The sequence below is a fragment of the Chroicocephalus ridibundus genome, chromosome 20 (assembly GCF_963924245.1).
Source record: "Chroicocephalus ridibundus chromosome 20, bChrRid1.1, whole genome shotgun sequence".
Classification (NCBI taxonomy): domain Eukaryota; kingdom Metazoa; phylum Chordata; class Aves; order Charadriiformes; family Laridae; genus Chroicocephalus; species Chroicocephalus ridibundus.
In genome coordinates, this window is record NC_086303.1 from 778,029 (window position 1) to 796,907 (window position 18,879).

The window sequence follows — 18,879 nt, forward strand, 5'->3', positions numbered from 1 at the left end:
AGAGATCTGTAAAGCAGTTCTTCTAGCTCAAACAAGCGGTGGGATTTGTCAGAATGAAAGGCCAGGGGTTGAAATACAACACTTGACAGGAGAGAGTGCTCTTTTTTTTAATGACTTGCACTGTGGGAAAGTGGTGAACTTGCAAATGCAGCCTTCTGTTGTTAGAACTGCAGAGCTATTCAACTGAAAAACTCTTGTACCGCTCCAGCAGTGCTTCCTGCAAGAGCGTCTTGGTGTGTAGCTTAGAAAAACTTGCATGGTGTTCATAAGTGGTGGCATATGGAACAAGTCCCATTAGATGCTACTGCGGCCATAGTCAGGGCATTGAGTTTGCAGCAGTCCTGCAGATCAGGTTCAGATTCTTTGCCAGCTCCTGCATAAACTCTTTTTTTTCCTCCAGAGGCTGTTTTTTGTCAGCAGATTGTTTCTGTAATGCTTCTATTGCCTCCTAGACTCGTTCTCAAACTTACGTATCTGGATTATTTCTGTCTGTCCACTCTTGACAGACACAGTGGCCACAATACAGATATTATAATTCTGTTTAATTATTCTTTTTTTATTTCTATTAATGTACCCAATGCTGCAACCAAACAAACCGGACAAACTGTTCAGTTTAGTATTGGATAAGTCGAAGCAAACTCAGACCCGTATGTCTTGCAGAGGCTGCCAGTCGGGCAGTTTGAGGGGCTGTTCTGTACCCAATATAAAATAACTGGAGCTGTGCCCCTGTGGGGGGAGAACAGTGTCTGTTAGGTGGAGTGAGTTCTCTGACTTCTGGAGGATCCCAAAAGCTTCTTGGCAAGCATCAGTGAAAGGACTCCCCTAAATCAGGGTAATTGGCTTCATGAAACCCCAGGCACAGTGTGCTGTAGAGCTGTTGAGCTGCTCCCAAAACAGCCCCTGCGTCGGACTGGCACAACTGCCTGTGTCTGCAGCTGAAATGGATGAGAGAATTGATCTGGGTGGGTGTTTCCATCTGCAACTATTCCCTGCATGCGCAAACAGATTGTTTGCATGTGTAGGAGTGTGGGAAATAGGCTGTGATCTGGTTTTACTTGATATTAGAGTTCATTGTCTGGGACAAGATAGCTTCCAGGTGGTAATTGTATCCAGACAGTGCTGCGCAGTGATGTGCTTCTGGTCAGAGTCTATACCTTTCCATCAAATTATTGCATTGTCTTCGTTTCCAGGGTTGTACACCTCATGTTATCCCTTTTTTTTTCCCTGCAAAAGAGCAAATATGAAGAGGGGCCTGTTTGTCAGAGTTCATGCAAGTGAGGGGACTGCCTGGTCAGGAGGGAGAGGAGGAGACCTTAGTGGCAAGAAAACATTGGATTATCTCAATTTGTAATGAAACAGCAGACCATGATTTGAGTGTTTGATCATGGTTTTCTTGGTTTTCCTTCTGATCGATATTCTTTTTTGTTCCAGGCTGTGACAGCACTTGTGAAAAACTATCCAAAGCACATGGTTTCGTCAATGCAGCAGATCCTGCCCATTGTCTGGAATACCCTTACAGAAAGTGCCGCCTTATATCCTTTGTAGTGAATGGTTTTAACCAGAATAGAACAAGACAAACTCTGTCTCGTACACAGTAGTGACCTGAACACAGCTGAAGAGCACGGGACATGGAGTAGTCCGCCATTAACAGACAGAATATAGGCATCTATGGTGTAGGTGTGAAGACTTCAGGTAAAGGAAAATCTACAGTATCCCTTGCTACAGCAGTACTAATGGCTGGTTACACTTGCTGCTGGAGTTGATTTGCCTTTTGAATTTTATAACAGTCATTACTTCACGATCAGCCACATTAGAGGTGTTCTGTTGGTAGTTTTCCCAGTACTTGCAAACTGACAAGTCAAATATTTCCATATTGTTAACCTGAAACTTGCTTTTTTAGCCTTTTATAATAAGACAGTAATTGTAGAATACTGAGCCTTCTTGTTGCTTTTTCTGAATTTTGAGTATAAACACCAGAATTGCACACTGTGGTGTGATAATAGCATAAGGGTTGACTGAGCTTTTCCTCCCTAATTTAATAAGAATGACTGTTTTCCTAGAGATCTTAGATCTAGACCTTTTTATATCAAAGCTGCTTGCATAGTCTCGTGTTTCAGAATCCCGCTGTATATTGGGTGATAGGCTCTTGTAGAGTGAAAATGGTCAGGGAGTCCATAGAAGTAGAAGCACAGAATCATAGCCTTAGTCCTGGAGCAAGTAGAGGCTGTCTAGTTTCAAGGTCAGCTGGTTCTTTTTGCATTTTTTTAGACACCTGTTAAAATACAAGGAGCTGTTTGTTAAATTTTTGATGGTGTATTTCTCCCTCTCCTGGCCTGACTCCTGCTGCAGTCCTGCTGGCAGCTGAGCTGACAAAATAGGTTTTTGTTTGCAAAAGGAGAGAGTCTTGTCCTTCCTTCTCTTGTGTTTGCTCTGGTGTTTGTTGGACCTTCAATTAGCCATCCCCAAACAAAGCTCCTTCCTTCCCACCCCCAGGTTAGTTTTCTGCCACTTCCCAGGGTGTGGGGCAGTGGAGAGGTCTGGCGAGGCGCAGGGCCAACCTAAGGTAGCACATGGGGTGGCTCCTCACCCTTTGGCAGCAGTGAAGTATTGAATTGGCTCATTGTTCCCTGGAAAGAGTTGAGCCTGAGTGATTCCGTTCTTGTAATGTTTTAATGTAAATGAAGTTTTGGTTTACCTTGGAGGATTTGGTTTAAATGAATCAAATGACCTATATGATGTACTAAAGTGGTGTGGAAGTGGTCTGTGGAAGTGATGTTTGAAATGGGGGAATGGACAAAACCAGGAGCTCTGGGGCTTGTCTTCTCCCTGAAATACAGGACTGTGCATAAAGTCAAAGATTTTTTTTTTTTAAGAAAGAAAACTTTCGTAGTTATCATGAAATTTAAGATAGGTACAGATTAATTCCTAAATAGATGTAGTTCTTTAGAAACATGCTTATTTACTTAACTCCATCCACTTATGTGAGAACAGAAGTAAATTACACAGAAGAGGTGGAGGACCCTGTGGATTCTGATGGTAAGAACTTGTTAAGCTGCACTTTTGCCTTCCCTTTTGAGGAGGAATGGACTTCCCTAGTATTATTGTTGTGAAGAGACTGAAACACCGTAGGAGATTGTGCTTAAAGGTACAGTTATGGTGTTAGAACAGTGTCCATCACTTCTTTGCAAGTTATGTGTGATGTTGATCAATGAAGCTGCATAATTTGAGTTTTCTAATGACTCAAGGACTGCAACAATTTTGCGGTAAAAATAATAGGACAAAAGAAAACCAAACAGGTTTTAGGTTGAGCTTGATCACTTTTAATGAGGCATGAGTGGTGAGGTGGGAAGAGAGCAGAAAGTGATGAAGTCAGACATCCTCCAGGGGTGGCTGCTGCCCTTACTAGTCCAAGAGTAAGAATAAACATTATCTCGTCAGACAAGCTATCCGTTTGTAATTATATTTGACACCCATTTATACCTTTCTGTATGTTAGCATATTCAGTCATGTACTTTTGTTTTTTCCCCACTTCTTTGTTCAGGTGAAGTATTGGGCTTTGAAAACCTAGTGTTCAGCATATTTGAATTTGTTCATGCCTTGTTGGAAAACAATAAATTTAAAAGCACCGTGAAGAAGGCTTTGCCAGAGCTGATCTATTACATCCTCCTTTATATGCAGATCACAGAGGAGCAGGTGAGCACGTTTGTCTTGTGGAGGAAGCAAATGAGATGAGAGATTAAAACAACAAATGTCCTAGGAAGAGTTGCAGTGCATGGAAGCTGCTGTAATCTAGTAGGCTGTTCTGTCACTTTGCTGTGCCAGGAGTTAGGGCAATAGCATCCAAATGTTCCTAAATGGTGTAACGTGGGCAGCAAATCACAGAATCATAGGATAGTTTGGGTTGGAAGGGACCTTCAAAGATCATCTAGTCCAACCCCCTGCCATGAGCAGGGACATCTTTCACTAGATCAGGTTGCTCAAAGCCTCATCCAGCTTGACCTTGAACACTTTCAATGATGGGGCAGACACAGCTTGTCTGGGCAACGTATTCCAGTGTCTCACCACCCTCATAGTGAAGAGTTTCTTCCATACATCTAACCTAAATCTGCCTTCTTTCAGATTAAAACCATTGCCCCTTGTTCTGTCACAACAGGGCCTGGTAAAAAGTTTCTCTCCATCTTTCTTGTAAGCTCCCTTTATACATTGAAAGGCTGCAGTAAGGTCTCCCCGGAGCCTCCTCCTCTCCAGGCTGAACAGCCCCAACACTCTGAAGCTTTCTTCCTTCGTTCCTTCATGAAGGCTTATGCTGTGAATGTGAGGATTATCATGCTGAAGGGGATAGGCAGTAGTAGTGTGAAATAATTTGTACTGAAATTCTACGTGGCTTCTGGCCTCCCAAGCCTGACAGACACGATCTTTTTCTCTTGTTTAGGTAGGCATGCATAAAAACAGGCACTGTGTTAAAGATTCATCTGCTTCTCCCATTCCTCATCTGTAAATAACACTGTGTAGCATTGATTCCAGGCCAGTCATTAGTTCTGTCAAATTCTGCTCTCAAGTGAGGAGCAGAAGAGCAAGATGAGCTCAGAACAGAGAAGGTTGCTTCTTTTCAAAGGTTTCTCCAGTAAAATATAAGAAAAGTCAGTCGAAAACAGCAACTTCTTACGGCAGAGAGAAATTCTGCGTTTTGCAAAACTGACATTACCGGAAATAGAAAAGCTCCCTTTTAGCCTTGGTGTTCTGAATTCTTCATCCACCCTATCCTTCTCGTCTGCTTCCTGTTTCAGATAAAAGTTTGGACTGCGAATCCACAACAGTTTGTGGAGGATGAAGATGATGATACTTTTTCCTATACAGTGAGGATTGCTGCACAGGATCTGTTGCTGGTATGAAATGTGTTCCACATTAAGATGCAACCAAAATAGTAATAACAGATAATAAACCTAGCTTCTTGAAGGGCATTTGGAGAAAAGACCAGCTTTGAAAAGTCTATACAAATAAGCGTTACCGTTTCCTTCTGCACAGGCTGTGGCTGCTGATTTCCAGAACGAGAGTGCAACTGCTTTGGCTGCAGCAGCTACAAGGCATTTACAAGAAGCTGAGCAGGCTAAAAACAATGGCGCTGAGCACTGGTAAGGAGATGGGGCACCAGGGAATGACGCTGATACAAATGGCAAGTTCTTTTGCAGCGTTGGGTACAGGACAATTTAATTACTTTTTTTTGTGTGACATTGCTGCTGGTGGACAAGGATGAAATTTGAGAAAGAGGAAAAAGTAGTACAGCAGTTCTGGAGCCAGATTGCAATTTTTAATGTTACTTGGGGGTAGGAGGAGAGAGCTCAACTGCAAGAGTACCTGGTTGCTGTTCCATAACTCTTCTCTCTTGGTTTTACAGTTCATTAGTTTAGTGTTTGTGCTTATTTTGAATATTAGTGTCAGAGTAGCCACCCTCTATAGCGAGAAGCAACTGACCGTCAGAGGAATCAGACATGGAGTCCTTGTCTGCCTTAATTGTGTAAGTTTTAAAGTAGGTTATTTGCTTCACAAATAAAACCAAGGAAAAGTGGTGTTTGCCCGTAACCCTATTTTATCATAATTAACATGCGTTAATGCAAAAAAAGACATATTTAGACTTTTAATGGGCTGGGTATCACAGTGCTTCTGCACATAGAGTAATCAAGCAAGGGACAGCTGGAGATGGAAGCCTTCATAGAAAAGTCTCATTTCTTTTTTTTATTATGGGAACAAAATTGGTTCACGAAGCAACAATTATTCAACAGGTATTTTAGAAAGTAATGGAGAATGCTGCTATCCTGGGTGAGTTTCCAAGCCCCCAGCTTGCAGAGTTTTGCGAATGTTCATTTATTGCAGAGCCTTTTTAAATTCTCTGCTTTGGGATCAAGAAAATAGATAGACCAAAAAATTGTAATGGTTTCACTTCAGAGTTTTTATTTATTTATTGAGGTAATGGTGGTGGAAAAATCTAAAGGCATCTGAATTCTTTTGCAGGTGGAAAATACACGAAGCTTGTATGCTGGCCCTGGGCTCTGTGAAGTCTATTATTACAGACAGTGTGAAGAATGGTAGAATCCATTTTGATATGCATGGCTTCCTGACAAATGTTGTTCTTGCAGACCTCAACCTTTCAGGTACGTTGGGCCTTGGCATTACTCAGAGTTACTGCTGAGTGCTAGGCCTTGGAAATCTCTTACAAACGAAAGTGTCTGATGTGTCAGGTTGCTGTATGCGTGTGGTGGTGTGAAATGCAGTTGTGCCACACTGTGCATGTGAAAGGGTGTAAATCTTATCTTGTGAGTTCACGCGTGCTACCAGGTCTAATACAAGGCTTTTAAAGGTGGGACACTATGCTTTCAGTTGAAACTTAGTGTTGGCTGGGTGCTTGAGCCTGTAGGGCTTGGAGAGGGAAGGACCATTGCTTGGGGAACTTGCTGGAAAAGAGCTGCTCTGTTGTCTTGTATCTGCTTCTGGGAAAGGCACCAGCAGTGTTTAACAGGCTTCAGAATTCCTGCAGCACCGTACCATCCCGGCTTTTTTTTGCACTAAGGCTGATGCTAGTTGTAGCACATGAGTTCAAATAATACTCTTAGCTGAGTGGAATCCTGTTATTGGGAACTCTGCAGGCTTCTGCTTACTGTGTTATCGTGCATCCTCCCTGTGCTCGGCACTGGTGAGGTCCCACCGCGAATACCGTGTTCAGTTTTGGGCCCCTCGCTACAGGAAAGACATTAAGATTCTGGAGTGAGTCCAGAGAAGGGCAGTGGAGCTGGTGAGGGTCTGGAGCACAAGTCTTACGAGGAGCATCTGAGGGAGCTGGGGTTGTTCAGTCTGGAGAAAAGAAGGCTGAGGGGAGACCTTCTCGCTCTCCACAGCTCCCTGAAAGGAGGGGATAGCCAGGTGGGAGTCTGTCTCTTCTCCCAAGGAACAGGCGATAGGACAAGAGGAAGTGGCCTCAAGTTGTTCCAGGGGAGGTTTAGACCGGATATTAGGAGGATTTTCTACACCGAAAGGGTTGTCAAGCATTGAACAGGCTGCCCACGGAAGTGGTGGAATTGCCATCCCTGGAGGTATTTAAAAGACGGGTAGACGTGGTGCTGAGGGACACGGGTTAGTGGTGGGTTTGGCAGTGTTAGGTTAACGGTTGGACTCAATGATCTGAAAGGTCCCTTCCAACCTAAACAATTCTATGATTCTATCAGTGTGCAAGAAAGTCAAAGAGTTAGTAAAAGTCAAACCTCAAAAGCTCTTGGAAATAATTAAAATTTGAGATGTTTAAGCCAATATGAGCATTGTTGATGAGTCCACATTAAGTTGTGTCAGTGCAGAAAAAAAATTGCTGGATGCTTTCGTCAAAGAAACATTTCTATTGCCTATTACAAAGAAGGGGTTTTTTTTGAGTTAATTTTGAATGAAGTAGTAGTGTGCAAAGTGCATAGTGTGCAATGCGTGTTTAAAAAAAAAAAAAAACACAAAAAGACCCCACACAAAATGAACACGCCCAACCTCAGCTATTTACATATATTTACATGCATTTACATATGTGGTATTGGGCTGTAAATGCTATTGTGCTCTAGAAAGAGCTCCTGGAGTCATTATATAGATAGTTCTCAAAGGATGTCCATTTAATGCTCAGTAATGGTAATAAGACAAAGGTATCTTGCTTTTTATGATACTTGCTAAAACACAAAGCTTGTTCTCTTGCTATACAGCTTGCATGGAGTTTTTTATGTCCTCATCTTAAAATTAATACTTGCAGGAGTATAAATAATGGCAGTAAAGGTGCTGAGAGATAAAGAGCATTATCTGTTTGAGGATAGCCTAAATAGATAAGGATACTTTTAGCCTGAAAAGGCAGAAGGGTTAAGTGCCATAAAGATACCTCATACCTTGAGAAGTGTAAACAGGTGAGTAGATAACGAGTAGTCACTGTCTGTCTGGTGCGGTTGAACCTTATCTTCTGTAATTACAAGGTGATGGCTGGAAAGCAGAAAAGTAATCTGCAGAAGATCCCTGTATAGGTGCTGTTTCTCTAATTCTTCCCCCTAAGCTTCTGCGATTTGCTGCTGTTGGGGACAGAACATTGAGTTAGAAGAATAGGAATTACTGAAAAAGGCTTCATTCTGTTCCTTTCCTTTTGTTCTGATGATCACTAAAGCATGTATTGCTGTATCGATGAACAAATTCAAGTGTAACTAGTTGAGGGAAGAAGTTTGTTTTAAAGGAATGAGAAAATATTTTTTGAAATACCTAAGAAAATAAACTAGATTCTGCCCATCGGTAAAAATTCCTTGTATGCCTGCATACCGATCTTACCGTTTTACTACAGGGATGACAAAATTTTGGAATAATGGATGGAAGCAGCTGTAATTTCAAACTCATAAGGCGCACTCTAAAACCCCTGGGGTTTTTTGTTTTGTTTCAGTGTCTCCTTTTCTCCTGGGTCGTGCTCTGTGGGCCGCCAGCCGTTTTACAGTGGCTATGTCTCCAGAACTAATCCAGCAGTTCTTGCAGGCTACTGTCAGTGGTCTGCATGAAACCCAACCTCCTTCTGTCCGAATCTCTGCAGTCAGAGCTATCTGGGGGTAAGTAAACCCTAAGATACTCCAAAGCTCCAGGTGTGAGTGGTATAAATTACACTTACAAAACTGTCTGTATAGACTGTATAGTATTTGCTTTGAATAAAATAGATGTCAAGTTAAAAACTGTAAGCAAACAGGTTCAAAATAGATGAACTCTAATGAGGAATATGAAATTGAGGTTCAAGGTTGGCTACAATAAAGTGTTATAATTGATACAGTCCCAAAGAGAAGCAGAACTAGGTAGTGATGGAAAGCGTAAAAATGAAACCAGGATTACTCCTATTAAGTCACAAAGGTGGCTGAAGGACATAATTCCGGCTTGTGGAACAAATCACAGCAATAAGGAATGTTTTGGGGTGGGGTGGGTGGGTGTTGGCATCGTGTTTTTGTAAATAAGTTGCAAGAAGATCCTGCTGTATTGATCCTAATGTGAAATAAACACACCCACAAAAAACATGCAAAACAACTACTCTTCTCCACCCCCCCAGAATCACCTTGGTCTTATGTTTGTTCTGAAATGATAATAAAGGCAGAGACTTAAACTTAGCTTTTCCTGAAATTGTTTTTTTCTTCCCTAGCTCACTTTTAGAACATAGTGATTAAAGACATCGTAAGCAGCGAGTCTCTCTCTCAGACTATTTTTTCCCTCAAGGATTATTTTCTCCATCGATGGGCAGTTCTTAAGAGAGAATTCTGTCTAAAATGTGGTGGAAGCTTTTAACATCACTTGGATCAACTCTGCTTCTGCGAACCATTGTGGGTGAAATGAGGAGGAACGATAGCTGCCATCAAGGAATAATAGTAGACTGGTGGGGAGAAGTCCTAGAGGAGTGAAATTAAGGAAGAAGAATAGGTGGGGTGACATAACCCCTTATATGTCGTCTAGTGTTAAACTTATAAATCACTTTCATATATTCGATATGTATTTTTATGTCACAAATTTCTTGTCTAGCTACTGTGACCAGCTGAAGATCTCCGAGAGCACCCACGTGTTGCAGCCTTTCCTTCCTAGCATCCTTGATGGACTGATCCACTTGGCAACTCAGTTCAGTTCGGAGGTCCTAAACCTTGTGATGGAGACGCTGTGCATTGTCTGTACGGTGGACCCAGCATTTACAGCAAGTGTGGAGAACAAAATCTGCCCCTTCACGATTGCGATATTTCTGAAGTACAGTAATGGTATGCATTCGAGTTACTTTCTCAAAGTATGGTTGGTTTCGCTACTGAATGCTGCTGCTGAAAACTTAATAAATGATAACTTGAATGAACATCGATTCATTAAATGGTAAAGCTAGAAGGGAAACTTGCTGCTTTGCCTATTCAAAATCGTGGTAGCAAAAATTGAGATGTGTTTGTTAGTATGTTTTAGTAAATGGTGCTTTCTCTCTCCAGATCCAGTTGTTGCTTCTCTTGCCCAAGATATCTTTAAGGAGCTAGCTCAGATAGAAGCCTGCCAGGGTCCAATGCAGATGAGGCTAATACCAACTCTTGTCAGCATCATGCAGGCCCCTGCTGACAAGATCCCAGCAGGGCTTTGTGCAGTAAGTGCTACAGTGGTACATGGTCGTAGCTGGAGATGATTCCCTGTTCTTTAATGTATAGGACGGCTGGTCTGCAAAGAATAGAACGTTGTTTTTAAACAATGGAACAATGACTTCGATCATTGGTAGAAGTTTCTCTGTGGAGAGGAGGCAAACTGCGTGTGGGGGGCACATGCTTCCAAAGTTAAATTTAACTGCCCCTCTGGCCTTCTTCAGGCTCTGCAGTGTATCCTTAGTTGTTTTGCTTTGACATAGCAATCTTTCACCAGTAAGAGTCTCCTCTTTTTGGTGGAATATTCTCCAGCAGGGTATGTGACTAGTCCTTGCACTTTTCTCTAAGGCTTTTTCTGCTTTGTATGTCACATATGTATAAATTGCTGGAGATAAATTATACAGGTTTATCCTTTCTATAAAAAGTCAGCTTACAAAAGATGAAGCATTGACTATGTAGAATGATTGTATGGATTTAAGTCTATAAACATCTTTATCAATATGCTTATAATCTGCCTATTGATTGGTCTGACTGTAACAATCATTCATGGGTAATTAGAGTAAATTTAAATCGATATAAACAAAATGGAACAAGTCAATTAGAACAGTTCTCTGGCTGTACCGATTAGCATGCATCAGGGTATCATGAAACTGTTTGCTGTATTTAAGTGGTTGCGCTGCTTTTAATGTTTGAACTGCCCTGGGAACTTTTGCAGCACGCACCGTATGTCCGTGTCAAATACAATGATGCTGTGAGTGCGTGACTCCAGGGTTCTCCGTTTTAAAAAAATATTTTAGACTGTAAAATCAGGATGTGATCATAGTGCTGGCTCACATCCCTCCGGTTTATGCCTTTGGTGCTTGCAGTGGTGGTGGGTAATGCTGACTTAGTGTACTATGGCTGCTGCTGTAACAGTGCTGCTTTTTGTGTCCCTTTCAGACCTCTATTGATATATTGACCACAGTTGTGAGGAATACAAAACCTCCTCTGTCCCAGCTCCTGATCTGCCAAGCATTCCCTGCAGTGGCTCAGTGCAGCCTGAACACAGATGACAATGCCACTATGCAGGTAACGCTGTGGGGAGTGGTGAGGATTGCAGGGCTATGCAAGTCCAAGAGAGGTGACCAAGTAAGATAGGTCACACAGTCTTTAAGGGAGCCCAGGCACCTCCTCAGGAGTCTCTGCCACCTCCAGTTTATCATGAAAGTACTGCTCTTCAAGGGCCTGGAATGACTTTTACTAATCATTCCTGAATTTGGAGGACTAAAGTGAGTAAAGCAGCAGACTTGACCTTTTTTCTATTTTTGGGGCTCTGGAGCACATGAAAAAAACAACCAACCAAAACCCAAATGAAAAAACTTTTCTTCCCCCTAATAACTTTTATCACACCTAGGAATGGCAGAGACTCCTCAGGCGCATTGCTCGGCCATAGGGGAGCAATAGATGTCCTGTGTAGAAGACCTCCTAGACCTCCTCCTCCTCCTAGCAGTTTTCTCCTGTACTCGTTTAGGTGGGAAGGGCAAACTTTGCTGTTTTCATCTCTTGCTTGTTAGAATCTCTTGGAATTTCTCTGGGTAACAAGACTGGTACAAAACTGCAGCTACTTCGGGTTTTCTTTGTATTTAGTAGACGATCCTCTTGAGAGCTGCCTGGGCAGTGAAGAGTTTTGTACTTGGTAATGAACTGAAGTCCAAAGTAGTTATTTTTAAATTTAGGCACTCATTTTACTTCACATTAGACAGCTTGGATCTTTTCCAGATGCCACCAGTTTGCTCATTGCTTTCATCTTGGTTAAGGGTCTCTCTTGAGTGCTGACAGGAGATGTCTTCCCACGCCTCCTTCGTCCCTTACCTAGAAAGGGAAATTCTAACGTGATAATTTTCTCATTTAGAATGGTGGTGAGTGTCTGCGTGCATATGTCTCAGTGGCGCTGGAGCAAATCGCACAATGGCATGATGAGCAAGGCCACAATGGACTGTGGTATGTGATGCAGGTGGTGAGCCAGCTTCTAGATCCAAGGACCTCAGAATTCACCGCTGCCTTTGTGGGCAGGCTCGTCTCCACTTTAATTTCGAAAGCAGGAAGTGAGCTGGGAGAGAATCTGGACCAGATCCTGAGAGCTATCCTGAGCAAAATGCAACAAGCGGAGACGCTCAGTGTAATGCAGGTGAGCAGGCTGGGCACCCAGGAGAATAAGTAGAAGTGTAAGGAAAAGAAATTATTGTGTGGGTTTTGTTTTTTTTTAATTGTGTGCCTGATTATTTATGGCTAGTGCAATTGGAGGTTCTGCATATCCTCCTGAAGTAGTCAGGAGAATGCCTGCTCTGTTCATACGGAGTTGTCCGGATTACAGAGTAAGCCAGATTCTTGTGAGTAAGCCTTAACGCATCTTAAATAGTCCCTCATGACCTTATGGTGCAAGCAGTGAACCTTTAGGAGGGGACAAGAACTGCCCAAGTATGAATGTTGTGGCAAAGGCAGCACATGGTTTTGAGTGTTTTTGTGCAGTATTCGAAGGATAAATGCCTGGGAGTTGAGACAAAGTGAACTTTTGGTGGATGGGAGGTGCAGTTGGCCTGCATCAGATGAGAGGCCAGACAGGAGCATCACCATCTGTTTTAGTCTTGACCTACTTCTGGTGGCACGCTTTTATGGAACGATTTTATCCCAGTGGTCTTCATTCTCTCTCCCGTCTGTCTTGTCACTGTCGCACTTGGCTGAGGCTCTCGCTGCTGTATCCCTTTTATCCTGTGTACTTCTCTGGTTTTTGTATGTGCATTTTTCAAGCCAGCACATGGTGAATCAAGAAGGCTGTTAGATGTCAGCATAGATTTCATCTTAAAGCCTTGATTCTGCCCCATTTGCCACGTCCCCCCCGCCCCGCTGTTGATTAACTGTTCAGAATGGCTCTCACTTTGCTCACTTTTTGGATTTAAAAGATTCAGAAGGTTAAATCTCAAGCAGTCACATGAAGCCCTTCCAGCCAGGGGAAGAGAAACAAGCTTTTCACAATGCTGAATCTCTTCCCTGCGTTAGCCTGAACTATGGACCTCTGGAGATGGGCAGCTTTTCCCCAAGGAAGCCTATGGGGATGCCCTCAGACTTGGAAACTGACATTTAGACATACACAGTGTATGAATTCTGCTCCTGGTCTTTAAAACTCAGACTGTAAAACTGCATCTTGTTAAAAAACCCAACAACCCACAACCCAAAGACAAACAAAAATCCCATACAAACACCCAGAAACAACCCTTTCTAGAACTTGCAGTTCTTTCCCTAAAAGTTGTGTTCAAAGTGCACTCGGAATTAGAAAAGTGCTGCTGAATGTGATGATGTTGGAGAAGGGCAGTCCTGTGGTGGAGGTGATGATGGGAAATTCCTGGGGTGAAAGGGGAAGAGAATATGGGTTCTGGCTCTGGACCAATGACTTCTGTTCCTGAGCTTGATAATGAGACCTGTTTCTGCTGGGTAGGCGTAGAGGTAGAGCTCGGTGTCTAGAACCATGTGTACAGCTTCTGGTCTGTCGAGGAAGCTGGGGCAGTTGCAGCATCTGAGTGTTACCATATGATATTTTTGCTAATCAAAAGTCAACTGCAACCTCTGATATTTTTTAAGTAGGTTTTTAATCTTTGCTTTAGGGAGATTTGTTAGTTTAGGGCGTGGGTGTGAGTAAACTTCCTCCTCCTCTGTTTTTTTGCTGCTGTTGACTGTAGTAGTTTATTGCCTGCTTTTGTAGCACAGAGCATCTTGCAGAGGGTTATACTTTCTCTTCCTCTTGGGGTTGGTAAGCACAGTCTCTACTCTTGCAGAAAACTCAGTTACTTGAATATTTGATAAAACATTTTCAGCTATTAAATTATGTACAGCTAACATTTCCTTTCTCCTCCTGCAGTCTTTGATTATGGTGTTTGCCCACTTGGTTCACTCACAACTGGAACCGCTCCTAGAGTTCCTGTGTAGTCTCCCCGGACCAACTGGCAAGCCTGCCTTGGAATTTGTAATGGCTGAATGGATGAGCCGGCAGCACTTGTTCTATGGGCAATATGAAGGCAAAGTCAGGTAAGGTGTTTTCATAAGCAGGATCCATGCATTAACGCTACCTGACTGATCATCCCTTTGCAATTAAATGCACTGGGTGTGAGGGAAAGGGGAGCTGGTTCAGACTTGGATTAGTGTGTGCCAGCACTGGACAGTTAACTTTTCCTGCACTGTCAGTTTGGCTCAGGAGAGCCGTGGTAATTGGAGCAATCTCTCATCTTCCTCTGAGTGCTTCTCTTGCTGCCTGGTGTTTCTGTGCTGGAACAGCGTGACCCAAGGGGGAAAGGGTGTCTCTTGCAAGCACGGGAGTGCTTTGAGATTGAACTTCTGTGAACGGGATAAGAATAGCTTCCCCATGTGAAATTGCCTTTATTACTGTAGATTTTCAGGGCATTGTAGAGGGTTTACTAAGAGAATCTGGTGATTTCTCATTGATTTAATGATCTCTTAAAAGTCAATAAAGACATCATCTGAAACAGTTTTCTCTCCCTTTTGCTGTAGGAGCACATTTGTGTTCTGGTGGAGGCTGAGTACTATTTTCCAAAGCATGAAATGCTCTGTATTAATTTAAATTTTGCCACAGCTGCTGTCTTTGATTTTTCTGGAAACGTGAAGCCTAACAGACTACTTTTGGGGGTCTCACCAGCTGTTAACTCACTTCTTAATATGTGTTGGTATGTTATTGTTATAAGGTAGTCAAATAGACTGTGAAATAAATAATAAGAAAAAGCGTGTTTAAAATGGAAGTCTGTGAATGATCATGCAGAGCAAGAGGCAGTCTGATGTGGGGACCTGGTGCTGTTTTCGGTCACACTTGCTCCATTTCATCCCTAAGAGCAGAGGTTTGTCCCCATTTTGACAGGGCAGGGTTGTCTGCAGGATCCCCTGAGACTGCTTATGGCACGGGGAAAAGCCAAGGCTGATGCTGAGAGGGAGAACAAGGTTAAACTTCATTGTTCAGTGCTGTCTCCATATTGTCCAAGATGAGAGCGATTTGTGTACGGATGACTTGGCAGAGCTCCACCCTATATTAAACACTTTGATTTGGGTTATTTAAGGTGATGCTTATTGTGCATTGGAAAATGCTAGGTGTTTTCTGCATGCTGAAGAAAAACAGTGCCTGCTGAGAGGACCCTCTTGTTTAGAGTTAGTAAAAGGAGGGTGAAGATAGCTGACACCTTCTGTGTTCATCAGTCCCCATCCCTGTGAGTGGCAGGTTGAAGAAATGGCTATTTGCTCGTGACTTGTGTGATGAAAGGATGGGAAAACTTTGGGTAACTCGGGGGTGGCATGTAAGATCTGGGCCCAAACCAGCAGTATGGGAACTCAGAGCCATAGTGTGGGAGAGAAAAGAGGGTTTGAAGCGAAAGCACGCAAACAGCAAGTTCCATGGAGCTTCAGTTTGTGAAGCCAGGAGAGAGGTTTAAGAGTGCCGAGTGTAAATTGTTGGCCTTAACCTGTAGTAAAAGTCATCGTCAGTGTGGCTTGAAAACAGCCTGGAACTGGAGAAGGTTTGGAAGTGTGATGTAGAAATCTGAGCAGCAGAGATGGGAAGAACACATGAAGATACTGAGGGAGCAAGCTAGAAGGTCTGAGTGTAGCTGAGTTGTGAAGGACCAGAAATGGAAAAGGAGCTCTGAGACTGGAGAACAGTAGAAGAGATATTCATAGCTGCAGATCAAACAAATCACTACTTTCTTGTCATTGCTTTCTTCTTAATTCCATCTTCATCTGCACGTGGTGCTTCAAGAGCGCGTTTAACCTCGTGGCCCTTCTGAACTGGGAAAAACCTTTAGTGTACGTATGCACTGTTTGGTATTGCTTAATCCAAAGCTTTGGCAGTTTTTGACTTGCTGTGCAGGTCAGGAGATGAGTCCAGTTTTGGGTGCTGACATAAAACAGGAGAAATAGGAAAATTCTGTAATGCTTGTTCTTGCAAATGTGTAGAAAAAAGGGCATCTGAATGTCTGCTCTGGACAGGTGTTCCCTGTGAATAGCTCACTGTGAAAGCCAGGCAGTTTGGAGACATTCTTATCTCTAGCTTTCCTGTTCCCTGCTCCCCAGCTCTGTGGCCTTGTGTAAACTCCTTCAGTATGGCATCAACACAGATGACAAGCGACTTCAGGACATCAGAGTAAAGGGAGAAGAAATATTTAATATGGATGAGGGAATACGGACACGATCAAAGTCGGCCAAAAGTAAGTAATCATTTTGCTGTTTTTAACAATTTTCTTTCCTGTTTGTAGGTGCTATGAAAGGCCATAAAATCGATCTTGCGGATCGCACAAAGCTGTGGGAGATACTTCCTACAGAAGGTGCATGTTGTTTTTTAGAGCTAATCCATACATCATGTACTTAATGTATCTGTTATTTGCTTTAATTCTGTCAAAGACTGGTTTGGAAAACTCCTGGTGTCTCTGATTTGAAGTGGTTATGGGATAGGGAGTTATTCACGGCTGGTTTGTATCACCCCGTTCCATCTAATGAGATAGAATTGATAATTCATGATGCCTAGTAGCTTCTCTGAGAGGAAAGTGTGTTTATTGAATGCAGAGATTTTTAAAAAGTAAAAGTGGTAGTTTTTTCGATGAGACAGACTTTCAAAAATATCAGCAATGATTTCAACAAATTAGAGACCACTTAAAAAGGAAAGCTGGGCCGGTCTCCTGCATAGGAGTTCTCTTAATTGGCTTAACCCCAAATCCTTGACTGGAGGTTACTGTATAGAGATTTGTATATTAAGTCAGAGCGAGCACTGGGCAGGTTTTTTTTCTGGGGACTGAGCCCCGGAGGGGAAGACAACGGGGAGCCCCTGTCCTTGGGGGGTCAGCCAAAAACAGCACAAACCAAACAAACTCGGGTATTGTCTAGTCAGACAGAAGAACAGCACGCGCTAGCATTTGAGCAGCTAAAGAGTTAAAACTAGTGCTCCCAGTTTCTTTATTCTTTCTTTATATTAAAATTAAAAACAATCACCACAAAAAAAAGGCCTACTTTTAATAAAAAGCAGTATGAATATATGTATTTTCTCTCTTATAGATCCTGAACGCTGGACAAACATTCCTTTGTTAGTAAAAATCTTAAAATTAATAATAAATGAACTCTCTAATGCGATGGAAGCAAATGCATCTAGACAGACAACAGCAGATTGGAGCCAAGGTAGAATACTGGGTTTGCTTTTCCTTTGTGTGGCTTAAACCTACTTTGTTATCTCCTCAGAAGCATTTCTAGTAATAAGAAACTCGCAATAGTACCTAGTGTGCCTGTAATTACAGAGGCTTAAATAGTGATCCAAAGGGTAAAATCAGCCTATGTATTCTTAAACCTGAAAACTATTTTGGGCCAGTTTGAAAGATGGGATCTGACCATATGCCAGTAAAATTATCCTTTCTCGGTGTATCTGGTTTGCCTTTCTTCCTCCCCTACTTCAGGCGTCCGTTCTTGGGGCTGGTTTTTGCTTAGCTCCGGTTCTTGAGTTACTCATTCCAAAGGGATGGTAGAGGCTGCGGGTGTTTCCCTTCACACACCCGCGAGAGCGGGGACATTTGCCGAAGAACTGCGCAGTCCCCTGTAGAGTGGTCGACAGACTGGACCTCTTAGATTTTATTGGTTTCTAGCAATTTTTGTTTTCTAAACAGATGATTCAAATGATATGTGGGAGGATCAGGAAGAGGATGAGGACGAAGATGAAGGCTTAGCAGGACAATTCTTATCAGATATTCTTTCCACAAACAAGTATGGTGAGTAACAGCTTTAAAGCGCTTACTCGAAGTGAAAATAGACTAGATGACATCCCAGCCAAAGTTTTGTTTCCTTGACAGCAGCTCAGCAGAGACTGCAGGCAAGGGGAAGGAAATACTACACTGGGATTTTGAATAAGGACTTTTTTTTCCTGTAAGAGGGGGTCATGTCTTTGAGTAACACTATGGTTAAATAACTGCATTTTTCACCTGAGAGTTCAGATGCTACGTAGGCTTCACGTTGCTGTGAGGTTCATGCAGATATTTCTCCTAAAGAGAAAATTGATGCTCAGGATGTAGCCATGACCTTGGAATGACAGTGTCGTAGCAGTGGATGAGCTTGTTTATGGAGTGACCCTGAGAAATAATAGCTGCGTAAAGATGGAGTGGGTGTAATGTCTCCTTTCCTCTGCTCTCCTGTTTGCATATAGTCTTAGAGGAGAGAACCTTACAGGCAAATACTTACATTAGCACAGAATTGGAAATATCTCGCGCCGACATAAGGGTAAGGCATAAGATAATAGCACACGTAACTAACAAACCTGTTTGTCTAGTGTCCCGTGTGTGCTCGTCTCACCTGCGTGTTCCTTGAGACTCCCACTATGACCCTTCTTGTTCTGGGTGGTGTGTTTTCTAATCATCTGAACTCAAGGAGCAAATATTCTGGATGCAATTTTTTTTTCCTAGCAGTGCTGAAACTGTTTCTTTTTGGATCCTTGGATTTAAACAATAGTCTATAGAACACTTCCTGAGGTATTTTGCTTGGTTTGATGTTAAAACCTGCTGGTTTGCCTCTGACAGATGAGGATTACTATGAAGATGATGAAGAGGATGATCCAGATGCATTAAAGGACCCTCTTTACCAAATAGATCTCCAGGTGATGCTCTAGAATGAGTTTTTTAAATCAGATTCCTGTAATTCTTTATTAACTTAATTTTTCTATGTTGTACTTTAACAAAACTGTAAACAC

General features: G+C 42.5%; 1 protein-coding gene across 1 annotated transcript in view; it reads left to right on the forward strand.

Moving 5' to 3' along the window:
• IPO9 (importin 9) overlaps positions 1–18,879 on the forward strand; it is a 41,157-nt gene that overhangs the window by 18,391 nt on the left and 3,887 nt on the right. Inside the window, exons 8-23 of the mRNA XM_063356453.1 lie at positions 1,432–1,532; positions 2,978–3,036; positions 3,542–3,693; positions 4,788–4,886; positions 5,026–5,132; positions 6,010–6,149; positions 8,441–8,600; positions 9,550–9,776; positions 9,990–10,138; positions 11,070–11,198; positions 12,022–12,297; positions 14,023–14,189; positions 16,233–16,366; positions 17,208–17,327; positions 17,807–17,908; positions 18,710–18,786. Coding sequence (XP_063212523.1) covers positions 1,432–1,532; positions 2,978–3,036; positions 3,542–3,693; positions 4,788–4,886; positions 5,026–5,132; positions 6,010–6,149; positions 8,441–8,600; positions 9,550–9,776; positions 9,990–10,138; positions 11,070–11,198; positions 12,022–12,297; positions 14,023–14,189; positions 16,233–16,366; positions 17,208–17,327; positions 17,807–17,908; positions 18,710–18,786 — 2,199 coding nt within the window. The remainder of the gene's footprint in view (positions 1–1,431; positions 1,533–2,977; positions 3,037–3,541; positions 3,694–4,787; positions 4,887–5,025; positions 5,133–6,009; positions 6,150–8,440; positions 8,601–9,549; positions 9,777–9,989; positions 10,139–11,069; positions 11,199–12,021; positions 12,298–14,022; positions 14,190–16,232; positions 16,367–17,207; positions 17,328–17,806; positions 17,909–18,709; positions 18,787–18,879) is intronic.